This window comes from Danio rerio, chromosome 3 (genome assembly GCF_052040795.2).
Source record: "Danio rerio strain M-AB ecotype USA chromosome 3, GRCz13ab, whole genome shotgun sequence".
NCBI classification, from domain to species: domain Eukaryota; kingdom Metazoa; phylum Chordata; class Actinopteri; order Cypriniformes; family Danionidae; genus Danio; species Danio rerio.
Genome location: NC_141023.1, coordinates 28103052 through 28123826, shown reverse-complemented (window position 1 = coordinate 28123826; position 20775 = coordinate 28103052). Strand labels below are relative to the sequence as shown.

Below are 20775 nucleotides of genomic sequence, written 5' to 3'. Positions count from 1 at the left end.
AAATAGACTGCGCAATTGACCAGCTGAATGCAGGTCTAAAGTCCAGCGCAGAGCGCTTTAGTTGTGCACCTTAAATGCATACATAATGCTTAATACACACAGGATGTACAGCAACATGCAAATATCTTTACAAATGAAAAAGAATTAAAGGAATAAAATATTACAAAAATTATTATTTTCTACATAAATATATATGTAAATCAAAGGCGGCAACACCAAGGCTCCAAAAATGCAAATTTATTAACTTAAAAAGGCTGACACAGAGCGTTTTGTACAGTTTCTACATAAATATATATACCGCAGCTTCCATGCCTTCTTCATATTGGTTTTTACTTTCAGTTCAGTTCAGTTTCGCTGGCTTTTGTTGTCATTTGTCAGTGTTGCAGAATTATATTTGCACAAAAGTTTCATTTTGTACATAATGCACTTTGTTTCTTTGAAAATGCTTGTGTCCTACAGTTTCCTTTAGAAACCCTGAACCCTATTATTACAGAATTTTCTAAACAAACCTGCAAATGTTAGTTTAAGAGAAATCGTGAGTAAGGGGGAGCAAAACGTGGAAAACATCAGGTTTTGGCAGTTATAACCTGCTCTCTCGCATAACTCCTTTTTATTGACATACCATAAACCATAACCGTCTCTCTCTCTGAGCTGCTTTGTACAATAATCCAGAGTAAGCTTGTCTTTATGAGATTCCCTAGACCTGCAGTGAAAGTACACAGACACGCAAACCAATGGAGAGCCGAGTCTGCTAGGACGGGGCCTGATTGTGTGGGAATCCTTTGTATGGCATGAAGTCATGACTGATGAGATTGGTGCCAGCCACGAAGAGGCCGAGAGGGGCCCTTCCATTCAAAAAAAAAAAAAAACATCCAACCAAGGCTACGAAAAACACTAAATTTAGGACAGCACTCATTCCTTCTCAATTTAAACGAGCTAAGCAAATCCCCGGGGCGACCCCTAAAGACACAATTTCAGTATGCCAGATGGCCAGTGAGACCCTACACCCCAAATAGATGATTGAACACAATACGGTCACATGCTCATCCACCCCAGCTTCATCCATGGGAAGAATGAGGCACAGTTGCCCCATACGCTCATGCATTATTAAGAAGGTGCACTTCTTCTCCCCACAACCAAAATCCCTCCATTATTTATGCCCAAGGACTGAGTAGGATCCTAATAGGCATATAGGATTTCTTGGTTTGTTGTGCAGGCTCCGTCCAATGAGGGAGGCTGGGAGTGGGTGGGAGCAAGTGAGCGGGCTATAAATAGATAGCTCTCTAGCTCTCTGACTCCGTGTGGAGGCTGACACGGGATGCGCTCAGCATGCATAACGAGTAAAGGTAGCGCCGAAGAATTCTTCAGCTCACAGCCGCAACTCACCGGCAGCCATTTGACAGACCCGCTGATGGTGAAAAGCGGAAAGTCTGTGCCTTGTCTGTGAGAAGCTCCAGTTTGGGTACTGGGCGTAAATGTTGTCCAAACAACTGCAGCAGGAGATGCAGACTTCTTGGCTATAAGCACTGATGCCAGTATGAAGATGTTATGTAATGGCAGCTAAAATGGGCGTCGGATACATCCTATGCCTCCGGGCAAAGCTGAAATGACTGATCAGAGTGTGCATGAGTCAAACAATCTGCTAGTGCACACTACGGTGAGCTTAAATGCCCCAAAAATTGTAGATTAGTAACTTAATCACATGTTTTTTTTTAATCTGTTAATAAGTTAATGACAAAAGCAAATAATGCCATTCCAAGAAATGACCATGGTTTTTTTTTTTTCAATTGATAAAACAAGTTTTTTTTACTTATTGTACTAAATCAGCACTTCTGTGATTTGGATGTTTAGGCCATTATAGCAATGCTAATATTCAAACCAACAACATAGACAACAAACACCACAGGTTGCCATTAAACAGTTATTTAAGAATGAGTAATTTACCTTTCTGGAAAAAATAAAATATATGGATGCACTTCATTTTACAGTGTGTGTACTTATTGTGTACTTACCAAAGAAAATGCTGGATTATACAAGATTACTACATGGGTTAAGGTTATGTTCAGGGTAGGTTTGAGGATAATACTGAGTAATCACTCAGTTTTGGTTATGGGTTATATATAAATATATTAATAAGATAAGCATGTAATTTGACAGAATCTACAAATTACAAATTCCTACCGAATATGGCTAGTAAGATAATGTTTTCCTTCCCAAATTTTTTTACTCTTGTTCAAGTAGGCAATAAGAATTATTAATAATAATAATAATAATAATAATAATGGGCGTCATGGTGACACAGTGGGTAGCACGATCACCTCACAGCAAGAAGGTTGCTGTTTCTAGGCCCATCTGGGTCAGTTGGCAGTTCTGTGTGGAGTTTGCATGTTCTCCCCATGTTCATGTGTGTTTTTTCCGTTTGCTCCGGTTTCCCCCACAGTCCAAACACATGCGCTATGGATAAACTGAATCAGCTAAATTGGCCATACTGTATGAGTGTGAATGCAAGAGTGTATGGGTGTTTCCGAGTGTTGGGCTGGAAGGGCATCCACTGCATATAACATATGCTGGATAAACTGAGGGTTCATCCTGCTGTGGTGACCCCTAATTAATAAAGGGACTAAGCAGAAAACAAAATGAACGAATGAATGAATGATTAATAATAATAATAATAATATTAAACTTTATTAATAAACCTCTAAAAGTAGCATCTCAAGGCACTTTACAAACATATAGAGTGCAGAAGTAAATATTTACAAGGATGAATGCAAAGAAAAAAAATATTAACAAATTAATGAAAAATAATTAAAAACACATAAAATTTGAATAATAGTAAAATATCTAAAAATTAAATAAATTGAAAAAAATCTAATCAAAACGTTACCCCAAAAAATACGCTTTAAGAAATGATTTTAAAATACTCAGGGATTCTGCATTTCGAATATCAGAGAATAAAGAGGTCGAAAATTTAGGAGCCAGTGTAGAGAATGCCCGGTCACTCATAGTTTTTAAGCGTGTTGACCGAGCAGTTAAAAGACTAACATCAGATGAGCGCAAAGCATAACTAGGAGTGTATGGGATTTACAATACAAACGTCTGTCTTTTTGACATTTTTAAATCTGAAATATCATTATAGGTAACCTAAACATTTAAATTCTGTCATAATTTACTCACTTTATTTGTTCCAAACTCATTTGAGTTTCATTCTTCTACTGAACACAAAGAAAGATATTTTGAAGAAAGCTGGAGATCTGTAGCCACTGACTTCCATAGTAAAGTGTTTGAAGAGTTCAGATGCAAAAACCTCTAAGTGCCATCTAAAATTTCTATAGAAAATGAAACATTTTTCTCAGCCTCCTGTGTTTATGTTGAGTAATTTCACTTTAAAGACCATGCACATATCCTGTGCTGTAAAAGTGAAATTACTGAACCTACACACAGGAGGCTGAGAAAAAAATGCTCATTTTAGAAGAAAAATTCAAATGAAATTTAGAGATGTTTACATCTAAATTCTTTATTTGCTTTTTCCTACAATGGATGTCAACGGTTACAGGTTTTCAGCTTTCTTTAAAATATCCTATTTTGCATTTAGCACATATAAAAAAAAAACTCATAAAGGTTTGGAACCACTTATGGGTGAGCAAATAAAAAGCGTTTTAAAATGTTTGGCTTGACCATCCCTTTATACATTAAAATAGTGTTAGCTAAAGTGTGGCCACATTTACCAAATCTTCAGCAACTTCCACTCAACTATTATTATTTGTCTATTCAAGTTAGCCATGGCAATACTTTGCATTATATCAATATTTGATATTTGACATAACTGGTTTGAAACTGACTATGTGCAAACTGTATTGCAAATAATACACTTCATTATATGCATCACTAAACAACATGAAACTGAGCTTTTTGGGATAGAATCTAAAAGTGACCACACCTTTATGCACTAACATGAGCAATTACAAACGATTTCAATGCATTATTCGGGAACTCAATACTGATAAACAAAATGTTACAAAACTGAACACTGCTGATATATAAAATTAACTTAGAAAAAAGTAACACACAGTTAAAAACACCCAGTAAATGCACTCCATGTGAAGCCAAGCAATTTATACAAAACATTTTACAGCATTAATCTTAATTTGAGAGTAAAATGTGCATTTATGCATGTATGGAAGATAATTCAACACATGGAACGCTGCTCAGGCAATACAATTTTGAGAGCTAGAAATACCTGCCATTTGAAGATTAATAACATTTTGAATTATTGTGTAATATATTATGCATCTGCATCTTCAAAAGGCATGTCAACATGGGGTTACATAACAAAACATTACCTTCGTCTTTCTCTTACGGAAGAGTTACAACCAACGCTAACAAAACATTCAATGCTCACCAGCCCAAAGCGATGCATTATTGATATTTTTCTGCTGCTATCTCTTTAAATGGGATTGGTCTGTTTTGTGTGCGTGTGCATGTGAGAGAGAAAGAGACAGCGAGTGGGAGGCAAGCTTTGTGTGGAGAAACAGAATGAACGGGCTGTTATTTTAGGCTAGGGCATTAATTCACTTGTTTAACATTCCCTTCCATACACATATAAAGTGATATTTCCCGGCTTTCGCTACCGAGAAAGGTATACATCTCTATGGCAACATCGACATATCAAATTATCATCACCTCTGCAAGGAAATAACGGGCAGGGCTGCTGCTGCTACTGGTACTGCTATATTTATTTATTTTCCCTCATGCGTCCTGCAACGTTGTGGGAAACGCGATCGAGCCAGGCAGAGATAGCACTATATAATGGATTAATGGTCGTGTGAGCTGCATATGAAAGAAAGGTAAGAGAATAAACTATTATTACAGCCGATTATTAATGTGATGCTTGTTTTGGTCAAGCTTAAACGGCGTTTGACGCAACGGATTCAAAGAAAAGCAGGATATCAGCTACTGGTAATAACAATTGTCCCAAGGGAACAAGCCATAATAGGAAGAGGATCAATAGATCTGATCTGGAAAAAAGGGGAAAGGACAAGGAAACGAGAATGCAACATTATTACCGCTCGGGTGAACGTGCATGTCTTTGGCGGTGTCTCAAAACCTAGCGTGTTGCCTACCTAGGCAGCATTTTTGTACATCACAGGCGCATGCTGCCCAAAAATGCTTCACGCGACTATGAACTGAAATGATTATTCATCTAATAGAGCATTCACAAACGAGGATAATACGAGTTTGTCGTGTAAAATGTATTTCACTGTACGTTTATTTAGCTTCTATTTGACAGCTATCCTTGTTTGTTTCACTCATAGGCTAAACCTTTAAGTTACAGTAGGTGTAGGCTTTAAATAAAAGACAACAAACTTATTAAAAGCTTCTTGATTAAAGTTATATTGATACTAGGAAACCTGCACAAATATACTGGTTTATGAAGTAAATTGCCTGTTGTTGTCTAGGTAGGCAGCTCACTAGGTTTTGAGACAGTCTTTGTCTTTGCTTATGGGATGCTGAATATTCCTCATGTACATGACGTCACCTGTCCGTCTTCCTGAGGTCGAGATACACACGTTATCCTCCGCGTTTCGCGCGGTTGTCGTGACGTAACAGGCAAATGTTTTGTTCGATAAACGGCAAAGACGTTTATACAATCACAGAAGGCCGAGTAGAGTGTTTGTTAATATTTGGACAACTGCATGATTCCACACTTGGCGCCAAGGTTGCTCTCTGTGCAGTGTTATTCGACGACAGGAATTTAAAGGGATAGTTCTCCCTAAAATGAACATTCACGTGTTTCCAAACCAGTGGCTTCATTGTGCATTAAATAAACAAATGTATGTTTTATGTTTTAGTAAGCCTACAGGTGAAAGTGAAATGAAAGTTTATAGCTTCTAAATGAATGAATGACTGTTAAAATAAAACTGCTAATATTTTGTTAATACAAAAAACACATTGTTATTATGGGTGCTAATGAACTTCACTTTCGAAATAACAGTATAAAGTATTATTGTTGCTATAAAGCCTAATCTTTTAAACTTTGGTCAGAATATATAGTAGTATCGCAATACTGACATGAACTGCAACTATGAATAGTTACTTTAGCAGATATAATGGCAAAAAATGTTCAGAGTAAATTTCAAAGGTGATAAATTGTTAAATTATTATAAAGTCAGTGGTAATAATAATTATTATTTATACCTTACAAGTAGTCTCTATATTTAATAATTTTAAGTGCAATAACCACTTAACTGTTTTAGCACTGTTTTTTGTCTAAACCTGAACTTATCTTGACAAATATATCTAAAATATTTTTCCTGTGTCATTTTTAAGTTTGAACTCAAAAAGAGTGTACAAATCTATTATTACAGAGATTATGTTAATGCTAAGTTTTAAAAAATGCAACTGAACTTTGTTGGTTACTGGCTTCATTGAATAAAACTGTTATTATTTTACAAGTATTTGCAGTTTAGCCTCATTGTAAATTACTAAAGAACATTGGACCTACACTCTCAGAAATAAAAGTACTAGAGCTGTCACTTTTTAAAAGGTGCACATTTGTACTTAAAGGGTCCATATTGGTACCTTAAAAGTATATATTAGTACTTACAAATTTTAAGAGGAACACTTTTGTACTTTTTAAGGACTATGTAACCTTGAGGAGGTATTAATATGGACTTTTTATGTTCAAATTTGTACCTTTTGAAAAGGTAACACCCCAGTGACAGCTCGCATACCTTTATTTCTGAGAGTGTACAATCAGAATAAGAATCAAAACATTTTCAATCAATATCTCAGGTATGTTGTAGGACAGAATAACTTGTAGATTTGTTCATGATAAGAACAATAGCCTATAAAATTTGTAAGTATTTTGTGTAATGCTAAACACTACTGTCAATAAAACAATCTGAATATACTTAAGTCATTCTAAAAGTTTACATTTTAATAATTATCCACAGTATTTTGAAGCACTCACATGCTTCTTCAGTATTACGATATCTTGTGTAATTGAATATCAGCACATGTCTACACCTCACACTAAACATCTCAATTGAAAGGCCTACTGGATTTCTTAACAGGTCTAGTCAGGGATTGATTCTCCTAAGCTGTTTAGAAGCTTGGAAGACCCTTAGTGATTAAACCTGCTATTCTAATTTAATAACATCAGTGAGTTAATGAGAGTTAGGCTATGTTTAGAAAAACATACAATTACGCTGATCTTAACATCACTGCTCTACATTGTATTGCACACCAAGCATGCACATTTCTGGATGAATATCTAGATGACCTACTTCAATCATTTGCTGATAATGAACAAAAGAGAAGATTGCTAACTGCACAGAATACTTTACCCCTTAATGCAACATGCTTGTAGCCTACTAGACTTTCTATTTTTAGTGTATTATAAAGTATTATCAAAACGATTTCCAACATTTTTTCAAACTGACTGTAGCGCCAAATTATTGATATATTACACAAAAATAAGAAATAATAATAATAAGAAGAAATAATAATAATAATAATAATAAGAAGAAATAGGTAACCAAAAACTGAAAATTGTGTCATCATTTACTCACCCTTTACTTGTTCCAAACCAGAGTTTCTTTTGCTAAACATAAAATACATAAAATAAAATAAATTAAGGAATGTTGCAAAACTTTAACCAACAACTTTCATAATAAAAAAAAAGTCATTGGTTTCCAACATTCTTCAAAATATCTTATTTTGTGTTCAACAGAAGAAAAAATCAAACTGGTTTGTAAAAAGTGAAGGGGTGAGTAAACAATAACTTTTATGTGAACTATTCTTTTAGGTACAAGCATTTATTTTCAAAATCATAGACTTTATATACTATATCCATCCTGAAAATTGTACAATTACAAATGTAAAAATTTGAACAGCATTACATTATTATTGCATCATTATTACCAAACATTAAAATATTAAAATGAAGGTCTGCATGAAACATTAACAATGACACACCACTCTCTATAGGTTTATGACAGCATTTACAGCTGTAACTAATATCATGGGTGAAAGTGAGCATGTGTGGAGGCCCACTAAGTGTTGACAGCATGGCATACACTATCCCCAGTGAGACAGTGTAGATTACGCATCTTCCCTTTCATACTGAGCATCCCCCTCTCCTCGGGTCGGTTCACACCAAGTACAATAATTACAAATACTAAAAACTAGAACAATAATGATTCCATGAAAATATGAAAGGCCACACTGCAGTTAATGACAGCGACACATACTAACATTATTGTTTTACATTTATTTCTGACTGATTTATCCAGCTAATGAATAAATACAGTTGAAGTCCCCCTGAATTATTAACCTTCCTGTTTATTTTTTCCCATATTTCTGTTTAACGGAGAGAAAAAAAATGTCAACACATTTCTAAACATAATAGTTTTAATAACTCTATAATAACTATTAATAACTTTTTTAATAGACTGATTTATTTTATTTTTGCCATGATGACAGTAAATAATATTTGACTAGATATTTTTCGAGACACTTCTATACAGCTTAAAGTGAAGAGAGTAGGTTTATTAGGTTAACTAGACAGGATAGGGTAATTAGGCAAGTTATTGTATAATAATGGTTTGTTCTGTGTAGATTATCGTAAAAAAAAATTTCCTAAAGGGGCTAATAATTTTGACCTTAAAATGGTTATTAAAAAATGAAAAAAAACTGCTTTTATCCTAGCTAAAATAAAACAAATAAGACTTTTCCAGAAGAAAAAAATATTATTAGACATACTGTGAAAATTTCTTTGCTCTGTTAAACATCATTTTGGAAATATTTTAAAAAGAAAAAAATTAACACATCTATATCACGAGTTGTTTCAACTCACATTTGGATAAAATATGGAAAAATTAAATAAATGGGTCATATTTTCAATAATCTTTCACCCTAAAAGTTGTGTTAGTCCATATTTGCCTAAAAATTTGGACTGAAGCATTTTAGAGTGTATGTTTCTTTCACATTTTTGAAAGGTTTAACGTACAGATGACAAAATTTTCAAAATGACCCCGTTTACATCGCAAAAATAATTAATGAAGCTGCATTATATGTGTCAGACCAGTATTGCAGTGTCACTTTGTAAGGAAACTCTGTAGACCAATGTTATTTTGGTGTTCAAAAAACTCACATATACATATGAACAAGTAATGCATGATGTTACCATTTTCACAAAAGTGTATTTTTATAGTTTGAACGAAGATGACAATGCTGTTGCAGTTGTCAAAAACTTTAATATTTTGTTAATGAACAGTTAAATTCCGGATACAGTGTTTTTTGAACAGTAAAGTGGCAGATGATATAACAGCAGATCTTACTTATAATGAACTGAACATTATAGTCTGCTGGGGATACCAAATACTTATAGATTATATATTTAATATAGATTTAAAATCCTTTATCGTTATAGCTTATGCCGTAGACATTTATCAGGTGGCTTTATCAGACTTTTTTTTTCTTCACTAAGTCTGTTATTTGCCAACCTATACAGTTTTGGCTTCCAATATATCTCAAACTATCTTAGATCAACTAAATGTTTTCCATAGGGCACCATGTTAAGCTACAAAGGTATAGTTTACTCAAAAAAAATCAAACTTACTGTTTGGTCATCATCAGGTGTCCTGAAACCTTTGTTTTTCTATTCTGTTCAACACATTTGTTCCACATATTTTAAAGACAGCTGAAAACCGGTAACCATTGACATCCATAGTATGAAAAATAAATACAATAGAAGTCAATGGTTACCGGTGACCAGCTTTCTACAAAATATCTTCTTTTGTATTTAACCGAAAAAAAATAAATTTTTGAACCAGGGAAGGATGTGTTAATTTTCACATAATTTTCAGTTTTGGGTGAACTATCCCTTTAACATGCTATTTTGGTTCCCTCCTGGTTTAGAAATGATACCTCATTCTTTATTTTTATTTAAACAACTGCAGTCACATTTATACAGGTGCAGACTTTTTACATTAGTGTAATTTGTGAAGACTAATGTGAAACTATTCTTCAGAGAGTACAGATTTAAAACTGTTGCCCCACTTCCAAACTTCTAAAAACTCAGTTCAACTTCCTGTAACTCCAGAAACTTCATTTGAAATTCCGCTGAGGAAGTCTCAGAAGTGCTCTTAAGCCACCTCTCACTGAGCACCACTAGATTGTGTGGTTACTTTGAACATGCAAATCCCTTTCAAAGAGACCACTGCCAATCCTGTCCAGTCCAAGAAGCTTCCACTATCCCATCTCCCCCGTTCCCTCTTGTCCCATCCCCCAACCCTCATTGTGTGCCAAACATCGCACATCTGTCCGTGGCAGAAGCACCAGGCTCCATTCTCTTCTTGTTTGTTGTGATAGGGCTTGTGTGCTTCGTCAGTAAATCCAAATAACACGGGTACGGAGGCTGGGCCTGAAGGCAGAAATGAAAAGGCTTGCAAAGTGGCAAAAGGGAGAATGGATTTACTCCATGCAAATACATTGCCAAGAGTTGGGGAAACAAGAAAGTTGAGTTGTTGCCCTCTTTAGCGATGCCAACCAGTTCCTTTCCATTGGAAAGCATTTGCTTAAAGGAAAAACTTCCATTACAAATGAGCATAGATGAGTTTAGGGCTGCACTATTAATCAAAAAAAGATTGTAATCTCGATTCGACCCTCTATACCAGGGGTCACCAAACTTGTTCCTGGAGGGCCAGTGTACTGCAGATTTTAGCTCCAACCCTAATCAAACACCCCTGAACAAACTAATCAAGGTCTTACTAGTTATACTTAAAACACCCAGGCAGGTGTGTTGAGGCAAGTTGGAGCTAAACACTGCAGGGACACCGGCACTCCAGGACTGAGATTGGTGACCCCTACTCTATATGATCTAAATCCAGCATTTCTACGATTCAGCCAAAAATGGGTTCTGTATTCATGTAATGATGTATTCCCGATCATGAAATCACACGTGAGCTGACACACTGTTTGTTTACTACCGAGAGGACGTGCACGCGGTTGCGAATGATATCTACTGTTGTGAACAGAATCTGCATAGGTTATGAACAACAGGTAATAAAGTTGTAAATAACATTCAGCTTGTTGCACCGAGATGTCATTTGGGAGCCGAGTGGGAAGTATGATTTGCATGTGTGTTTTGTTTCTCAGTGACGGCAACCATGACATGAGTGCACTGTGCAGTGAAAGTGAAACCAAAACCGCACAGATCATTTAAATGGTCATATCGCTTTTTAGAGTTATGATTACGACAAGCATTTAATATGTTTTTTTTCTTTCTTCATAGCCAACACAGAGTGTTGTGCATGAAAATATTTTTTTTTAGTACAACTACTCCAGCCTATTATAATATTGAATATAATGCAAGAGGGAATCAGATAATGACAAATGTTAAACATATTAATTCAACTTCAGAGTTATCAATAGTTATATTCTGATGTATTCATATCCTGTGCATTAACGACCAGGACAAACTTAAAGTCTATTCAAGTCCATCATTTCAAGTATAAAATTGAGCACAACATACAACCTACACATAGGCTTAATATTATTATTCTTTTAATCATATGTTTCAGACGTAACAATAACAATAACCTACTCATATTAGCCTTTATTTTACATCTACAGAATTGTGAGAAAATCGTGATCTTTATTTTAAGCAAAAAAAATAAAAAAATAAATCATGATTCTCATTTTATCCAGAACCGTGCAGCTCTAGATGACTTTAGAACTTCACAGATCCATATTAAGTCCAACACTCTAATTATCTGATCTCCCAAGTAAGAATATTCATCCAAAAAATGAAATCTTCATTTATTTATGTTTCCCAAAGTTGCATGACTTTCTTGCATATGTAATAGAAAGAAATAGGATATTTGAAAGCTGTTTGGGCTGTATATGAGTTCAATGAGTTTTTTCTACAAAAAGGAGCTCATTCTATGCCCTTTGGCCTTAAAATGGCATTATGTTTAAAGAATAGCATGGTCACTAATGAACACATAACATATGAAAGGAGGAAAATATAAATGTATTAGCATATTAACTCATATTCCACCAATTTGTTCTAATTTTAATGAAGCAGGGGTTTTAGTTTTGGTTAAGAGCAGACAACAATAATAGTACTTTATTAACTACTCCTTTTTTCAAATTTGCATGGCTTTTCTGTATCTTTAAAATAAATAAAATGCTCTATATTATAAAAAGGCAATGGAATGTTTTCCTCGAAAAAAGTATTATCATTGAAGACTAACCCTGTTGCTAACAAACAGACTGCTTATGAACAGGATGATATGAAAGCATTAGTAAATCAACTCAACAGACGACATATTTTGTTTCATTCTGGTTAACAGTCAATAAGTATTCCAAGAAATGAAGGAAGTACTTTCAGTAAACATCTTTTCAGAATTTGGGCTTGATCCAATATGGGTTTTTATTATGGCATCATTATAGATATTTGAACAGACTTACTTAAAAATTCAGATGAAACATCCTTCACTAAAAACAGCAGAATAATCTAAACAAACAGTGTAATCTGTTATTTAGTTGATCTGTTAGTAATGAAGCGGTGGATTTATCTTTGATAAGCTAATTCTAGCTATTCTAATCCTCTCAGCTTGATTCAGAAAATAACTTCTGCGTGCGTGCCACTTTTATTTGGAAAAGTCGAAAGGCGCTCAGCATGCTGATACGATTTATAGCCGTGTGCTTTTAAAAAAACACCCCCCTAATTATTTAAGAGCTGTTTTTTTCCCCCCTTCTTTGTATATCCAAATGAACTCCCTTGAACCCATCTGGATGGCAGCCATGCCCTTTCCATGTCTCGCTTTCAAATGCTTTGCTGCTTAACAGTGTTTCTGGAGGTTTTCACTGGCTACGTCCCCTTTTCAAAGTCTCCATGGGGGCGACAGCTGAACTAATTTGTTCTAGCGCTGAATGTAAAGAGCTGAATTTGAAATGATCATTATTTGAATTTTAAATTCCTCTCAATGCTTTCATATGACAAGCAGCTATATATAAATACATTGATGCATACTGTTAACAGCCTTTACGTAATACTGTTTTAGTGCATGAAAAGTGCACTGACTGAAATGTGAGAACACATCCAGAGGTTACAGTTAGACCTTCACACCAAGGGGTCACTGTGTCAGAAATATGCTGAGCGTCACACTTGGTTTATTTTAACCCAGACATGATGCCACAATACTTCATCTATGAGTGAGTTTGTTTTCATATTAACGCGAGAAGTTTAAATATAGATTTTACTTTACAGCAAGGTAAAAATACTCTATTATATATAGAGTGCTGCAATCCCAACACTTTTCTTAACTTAACTTAACACTTAACTTGCTGTTTTAAAATCTTTAAAATGATATATTTTGTGCTGAAAGGGTGGGTAAAGAAGACAGCATATGGATGGGGCCTTGGCAAGCTGCCATTCCTTTTTCTTGGCACATATTTCCGTACAGAGAGTTCCCATCAAACCCAGTGCAGAATATGTCAGCTAGTCTCTTTTTTAAATCACTTCTCCCACTCCATTTAAACATATGCTGCTGATAGTTTGACAATACGTCTCTGGCCCAGTGCATATTTACATTGCCCCAGTGCAGTGGACTACTAGCCCTGTCTGTGTCAATTTATTGAATTGCCCAATTTTCTTTTCCTTTTATGAAGAACTCTTGACTGCATTACCCAAACAAGTTGCATATCATGATGGGCCAAACTCTGCAGTGCAGAAGTGTAGCTGAAGGCAGACTGATGTGCTTCATCAGGCAGTTCAGTTGCTCTCCTTGGTGCTGAAGTTGCACTAACAGGTCCTTCTCTCTCTCTCTCTCTCTCTTTCTTTCCAGCAGTTACATTTTATATGAGATACTTTGTTACGTTTAAATATGTTTTCTCTCCATACCTTTTCATATCCTCCCTGCCATTTGATAGGAATTCATTTGCGATTTAAGTCAGTGTTTGCCAAACCTTTTTCTTTGTTTAATGTACCCTTACAGAATCGTCCATAAGGCTTGAGTGCTCCTCAATCAATATCAAACATTTAAAAATTATTATTAATTTCCCTAAAATAACCATTATCACAGTGTTTACTTTTAAAGTTTAAAAAGATGGAGGAAAATCAGAGCCACCAAGTTTTATCTCACCTCCCTTTTTTAATGAGACACCTGAGCTTGTTTGTCTTCATAGGTTTTGACACTTCTGGGGGAAATGTTACTAGCACTTGGAAACAGCTCTCTTTCTGTGTGGTTTAATAAATATGCAAACATATTCAGATTTTTTTAAGTGTAATTTACACCATTTAATAAATTCAACACAAACCAACCTACTTTGTTGTCTTTCGCTAAACAGGAACTGTAGTACAGCTAATTGCAATGATAAGTAGTATTTTTTGTATATTTATTTCTATTTACACTTTATTAGGTATACCTGTTCAGCTGCTCGTTAAAGCAAATATTTAGTCAGCCAATTACATCTCAATGTAGCAACTCAATACATTTAGGCATGTAAATACGGTCAAGATGATCTGCTGCAGTTTAAACCGAGCATCAGAATAGGGAAGAAAGCTGATTTAAGTGACTTTGAATGTGGCATGGTTGTTGGTGCCAGATGGGCTGGTCTGAGTATTTCAGAATCTGCTGACCTACTGGGATTTTCACGCACAACCATCTTTACAGAGAATGGTCCAAAAAAGAAAAAAATATCCAGTGAGCGGGCAGTTTTGTGGGAGCAAATGCCTTGATGCCAGAGGTCAGAGGATATTGGCCAGACTGGTTCAAGCTGAGAAAGGCAAAAGTAACTCAAATAACTAGTCGTTATAGTCGAGGTATGCAGAAGAGCATCTCTGAATGCACAACACATTCAACTTTGAGGTGGATGGGCTACAGCAGCAGAAGAACACACTGAGTGCCACTCCTGTCAGCTAGGAACAGGAAACTGAGGCTGCAGTTTACAAAGGCTCTCCAAAATTGGACAATAGTAGATTGGAAAAACCTTGCCTGATCTGACGAGTCTCGATTTCTGCTGTGACATTCGGATGGTAGGTTCAGAATTTGGTGTTAACAACATAAAAGTATGGATCCATCCTGCCTTGTATCAACGATTAAGGCTGGTGGTGGTGGTTTAATGGTGTGGGGGATATTTTCTTGGCACACTTTGGGCCCATTAGCACCAACTGAGCATTGAACTCAGAACTCAATCCAACTGAGCAGCTTTGAGGTGTGATGGAAAGGGAGATTCACATCATGGATGTGTAGCGGACAAATCTGCAGCAACTGTGTGATGCTATCATGTCAAAAAGGACCAAAATCTCTGAGGAATATTTCCAGTACCTTGCTAAATCTATGCCACGAAGGATTTTAAGGCAGTTCTGAAGGCAAAAGGGGGTCCAACCCGATACTAGTAAGGTGTACCTAATAAAGGGGCCATTGAGTGTATTTGTATTTATTAATGGTACAAATACTATTTGTACCATTTTCATCCCAAGGCTCATGTTACAATGAGTGCACACAAAGCAGTTAAATTATTGTGATTTATTGTGCAATATTCATTCATTCATTTTCTTTTCGGCTTAATCCCTTTATTAATCTGGGGACGCTACAGCGGAATGGACCGCCAACTTATCCAGCACATGTTTTACACAGTGGAGGCCCTTCCAGCTGCATCCCATCACTGGGAAACTATTGTGCCATAATATTCTGATATAACTGAATAATATTTAATGAAATTCTTTAAGTTTGTTTGTTCGATAAGTTTGTTTGATAAAATGCAAATAGTTGAATTATTCAATCGAGCTCATATGAACGTCACCTGTTTTGAGTATGAGTGGAATTGGTTTTTGTGGTCTGCTCCTATGTTTGATTTTCTAGGGAAACAAATTAGATCTGCTTTCCCCCACTAGTATTTCAAAAGCTGTGAAATGAGTTGTGTATTTGCATACATTTTACCTAGATTGTGTTTCTCCTGAGAAGGTCTAGTGGCTATTTAGTCAAATCGCTCTTATGCAAAATCAACATTTTTGTTTTTCTTCATGCAAATTACAATCACTTCATATAATCATTCTGCATTCAAAATTAGTATATGCTGTTTTTAAGTAAGCATTTTGTTCTGCGAAGATAGTCATGGCATGGCTTATTGAGAAAAATGTCTGAAAGCAAGCAACACTCATTGACATTTTACACTTGAACCATTAGTTCTCAGAGCACGCACACCTGCATGGAGGGTTTAAGGTGGACCAGGGTGTTGAAAATGCAGCTCTGGTTCAGTGGATATTCTTCAGTCTTTTCACACAGCCATTATAACATCCTGTTTAGTTCTTTTAGCACTTTCTTAACTGATATTTTCATTTCATGTATCATGTTTATTTATTTTTATTACTTGAGTCTGTATACACATTTAACAGCATATGTGCTGACATGTGTCTGTTGTGCAACCTAATTTCCTATTTTTCACTCAGTATGTGAACTATGTGACTGTAATGCCAATAACAAATGAGTCAGCGATGAAGTGTGTGAATGAACACCTGCATTGATGTGTAAAATACCGTAACTCAGCTGACGCTTATGTTGTGTCATGTTGTATCTTGTGCATAGCTCAGAAGAGATCACTATGCCTATCAGATGCGAATCAGATTGTTAGGTTAGGATTTCTTTTGGTTTTTCAATACTAACAATCAGTGTCTGTATAAACAATTAAAAAACACCTCATGTCACTGTGCCTACAATGAAAATCGATGTTGATATATCAGATATTGAACGCATGGATTCAATTACTTGCTAAATGACAGTGTAGACAAGAAGTCTTAAAGATCATGTTTGGAACGCTAATCAGATTTGTTTGGTGTGTCAGCCAAGCATATGAATTTTTACATCAAGGAATAACGAGGCTTAAAAATACATTGTCCTCCAGTTTCAGAGACTAAATGGCACGTTTGAGCTTCCTAAATAACTTGCCCCAAGACATCTTTAAATATTTGATTGTTTTGTCTCAAGATGCACACTAGCAATGTGCATTTATAAAGCTTTTTTTTTAATCAAAGCTACTTAAATATCTAAATTAGGACTAAGGCCTTTGAAACCAGCTCTAAGCCACCCACAAACTGTGAAGAACACATTGCTATAAATTTAATGGCTATAATTATCAAAACCCAAACTATTACTTGCAACTGATATGTATTTTTAAATATAATAATCAACATCACATTCTAATGTATTTGCAAACATGGAATTAAGGCAATTTGTTTTCTAAATGAATAGTACATTTATGTTTTTGTCACACTTTACAATAAGGTTTTATTAGTTAATGAATTTATTAAAATGAACTAAGTATGAAATTAATTGTAGTTCAACAGTTGAACTAAAAATGAATGACTTAGTTTAAGATGAATAAATACTGTAATTAATGTATTGTCTTTTGTGTCCATTTTAGTAAATACATTTACTTAACAGACATTTACCAATGTTTACCAAAATCGATGTAGATATATCAGATATTGAATGCATGGATCCAATTACTTGCTAAATGACAAGAAGTCTTAAAGATCATGTTTAAAACACTAATCAGATTTGTTTGGTGCGTTAGCCAAACATCTGAATTTTTACATCAAGATACAATGAGTCTTAAAAAATAGTTTCAGAGGAAAGCCATTTGAATATGGAGAGAACATGCAAACTCCACACAGAAATTCCAACTGAGCCAGCCGAGGCTTGAACCAGTGACCTTTTTGCTGTGAGGCGACAGCGCTACCCACTGCGCCAACTTCCTTCCCCATACTATGTTAATACGAATACAGTTAAATGAACTTGTTACCTAGTGTGAAATTCATTAAGGCATTCACTCACCTTATGTGTTTTCTGCATTCCCGCACTTCCTATTTCTTTTTTAGATGGACGTATTGACTGTTGCACCCACGTCTTGTCTTTTACAGAACTGCACACATGACAAAACTTACAATTAGGTCTATTTTGAAAAACCACATCTCAAGCCCTTGCATTTTTCCTTATCTTTACTGCGTATCCTGTTTTAACCACTAAACATATTCATAACAGTCATTTAATTAAAATTTTTTATAAGTAGTACTTTTTAACCAACAAAACTGAGGATTTTCTCCACAAGTATGTATTGACTATGAAACAACATTACGAAATGTAATATAAACTGAAAATGAGAAACACATAAAAAGATGTTGCTAAAAATATTTATTTATCCATCATACAGTATTTGTGAGCCAGTGAATATGTTGGCAGGGCAAGTAAAAATCTGTCGTTGGAAAAAAAAAACTGTTATTGTTAAGCCCTGCCATAAAACAATTAACACTTTTCTTAAGAGCTGTGATCGCATTTATGCATGGTGTGAAGAAATGTTTTCAATCATAACGTTTTTTTAAATATCTGTCAAGATGTTACTCCATCCAAGAGAAATGACTCAATTCTGGTCTATTCTCAGGCTTCCAATGCTGAATATGTCCACTCCCAGTGACCTCAAGTCTCCCTGCATGACGCGGAACGGCATGGTCAAGCTGCCCCCCCAGCCCAACCGCCTCGGTTCAGCCAGCATCACTAAAGGCACTCCAGCTGCCAAGAATCGCCTGTGCCAGTCATCCTCCGTGCCCACCATCTTGCCTCCGCCTAGCCTCCCATATCACCTGGATCCCCTGCCCACAGCAGCCTCGCTGCTTGGGCCAGACCTGGACACGAGTCCCGTGACTGCGATCAAACCCCCACTCCGGCAATTCCCCAAACCCCTACTGGAGAGACAACTGATACTGGACGAGAAGGTGCTGAACCGGCTCTTATGGTACTTCACCACAGCAGAAAAGTGTATTCTAGCCCAGGTGTGCAAGACGTGGCGAAAAGTGCTCTATCAGCCCAAGTTCTGGGAGGGGGTGACACCCATCCTCCATGCCAAGGAACTCTACACTATCCTGCCCAATGGGGAGAAGGAGTTTGTTAGCCTGCAGGCGTTTGCACTCAGAGGCTTCCAGGCCTTCTGTCTGGTGGGAGTCTCGGATTTGGACATTTGTGAGTTCATCGACAACTATCCGCTGTCAAAGAAGGGAGTGAAGTCTGTCAGTCTTAAGAGGTCGACCATAACAGATGCAGGACTTGAGGTAATTATGGTGTCATGCTGAATTATTATAATTTATTTGACTATTAATATAAGTTTATGTTTTCATGGAAGCAACTTTATATGTTTAGTATAACGGTAAAAATGTATCACATAAATTCTTACCATGATAAAATCTGCAACTGAACTGTAGTTTGAATTGTAGAGTTTGAATTGCTATATATTTTAATTTTGGAAGGACAAAAATACCCCTGTATGTTTTGTTTTTGTACGTTTTTATATTTATAAGACATGATATGTATGATATATAGTAACATCACACAAGCAAGAGTTGTTTTTCAAAATACCATCGATTGAGCACAAAAGTGAAAAAGATTTTTAAGAGCATGAAAAGCTAATATTTAACATTAGCAAGTTGCATTTTTAGACACAATATTCTTTCATTCTTTTACTTAATTCAATTTTAATATATATAGTTTTTTATTTAGTAGGCTCATAACATTTGACCTGTGTTCAAAAATCGAGCTTAGTTAACAGGAAATGGCGATATATGCACTATAAACAAACAGCCATGCTATGCTTGCAAGATGCAATTGCTTACAAGTACCACTTAAACCTAAAATAACTATGATTAAAGTAAATTTAGGATTTATTTAAAAGTTTAAGAGTAAGAAAAGTGTTCATAGCAAGCTGTGTTTACATTAATCTCGTGACAAAATCCAACTTACATGACTAGCCGAATGCACAGGCACTCTTCCTAGTGAGCATTTGCGTTTACGGTTAAAAACTTGTCTACAGCGCCATCTGATGGTAAAAACTAAACCCATAATCCAATCGAGATGCATTTTAAAAATCTCAGAATTTCTGGGGAGATTTCTGATATATAAGGGTGCTTAAGTATGTAGTCATTTCAAGACAAATACTAAAATGAAGAATATTTGTGCATTTCAGAGCAATACTACAAACGAACGATGATCCATTCCATAAAAACTGCATCTGAAATCAGATATTACCTTTTAAGTAGGCAGTTACTTTAAAAAAAAAAACACTAAAAGTATGCATTAAATAGTGTAAATATGAAAAGTATGAATTTTATTGAATGTACTACATGTAATATATCCTCTGTCCTTTTAGAATTCAGTTATACTTATCCTGTTACATACTGTACTTCACTTGTATAGTAAAAAGGTATGCAATTTCGTAAGCAGGCTGCGTTCAAAAGTCACACTCTATACCCTCGTTCAAATTAGTCCACTAAAGGCCACTTGAAGGAGTAAATGAATGTAATTGTGTGTGAATTCAAACACACCAGCAAACTGGCCGTTACAATTAGAGATAGACAGATTTATCTTAAAATTATCTTGAAAATAAGAAAGTTTAACCTTAGTTAAATAATTTACTAATCAATTAAAAGAGAATTTAAACACACAAAGGGCCTAATATTATGCTGTTCTAGGGTTTCTACAGGTTTCACAAAGTTTTAAGACTGTTATGAATGAAATTTCAGACTTTTACAGGACTAAACACTATTTTTTCCCCTGGTTGGTAAAGTGGAAAAGAGGTTTACTTGTCTCCTCCAAAAAAATCTAATTAGTTATTTCTATGCCACATATTTTAAGTAATGTGTCAAAACAAGCAAATCCTAATTTTATGTATGCATATTAATATGTAGATGTTGGTTGAATGTTTTTGAGATGTATTGTT

At 35.4% G+C, this 20775-nt stretch overlaps 1 protein-coding gene and 1 long non-coding RNA gene across 3 annotated transcripts in view; one reads left to right on the top strand and one right to left on the bottom strand.

Moving 5' to 3' along the window:
- Nucleotides 1-19849, bottom strand: part of si:dkey-20j1.2 — an 82809-nt gene extending 62960 nt beyond the window's left edge. For both annotated transcript variants that reach the window (NR_170144.1, NR_170143.1), the window contains exons 1-2: nucleotides 19800-19849; nucleotides 17847-17934 (exon numbers count right to left, since the gene is read on the bottom strand). This is a non-coding gene — a long non-coding RNA (si:dkey-20j1.2). The remainder of the gene's footprint in view (nucleotides 1-17846; nucleotides 17935-19799) is intronic.
- fbxl16 (F-box and leucine-rich repeat protein 16) overlaps nucleotides 4529-20775 on the top strand; it is a 30858-nt gene continuing 14611 nt past the window's right edge. The window contains exons 1-2 of the mRNA NM_001201336.1: nucleotides 4529-4844; nucleotides 18451-19114. Of these exons, the coding sequence (NP_001188265.1) occupies nucleotides 4834-4844; nucleotides 18451-19114 (675 nt within the window). The 5' untranslated portion in view covers nucleotides 4529-4833. The remainder of the gene's footprint in view (nucleotides 4845-18450; nucleotides 19115-20775) is intronic.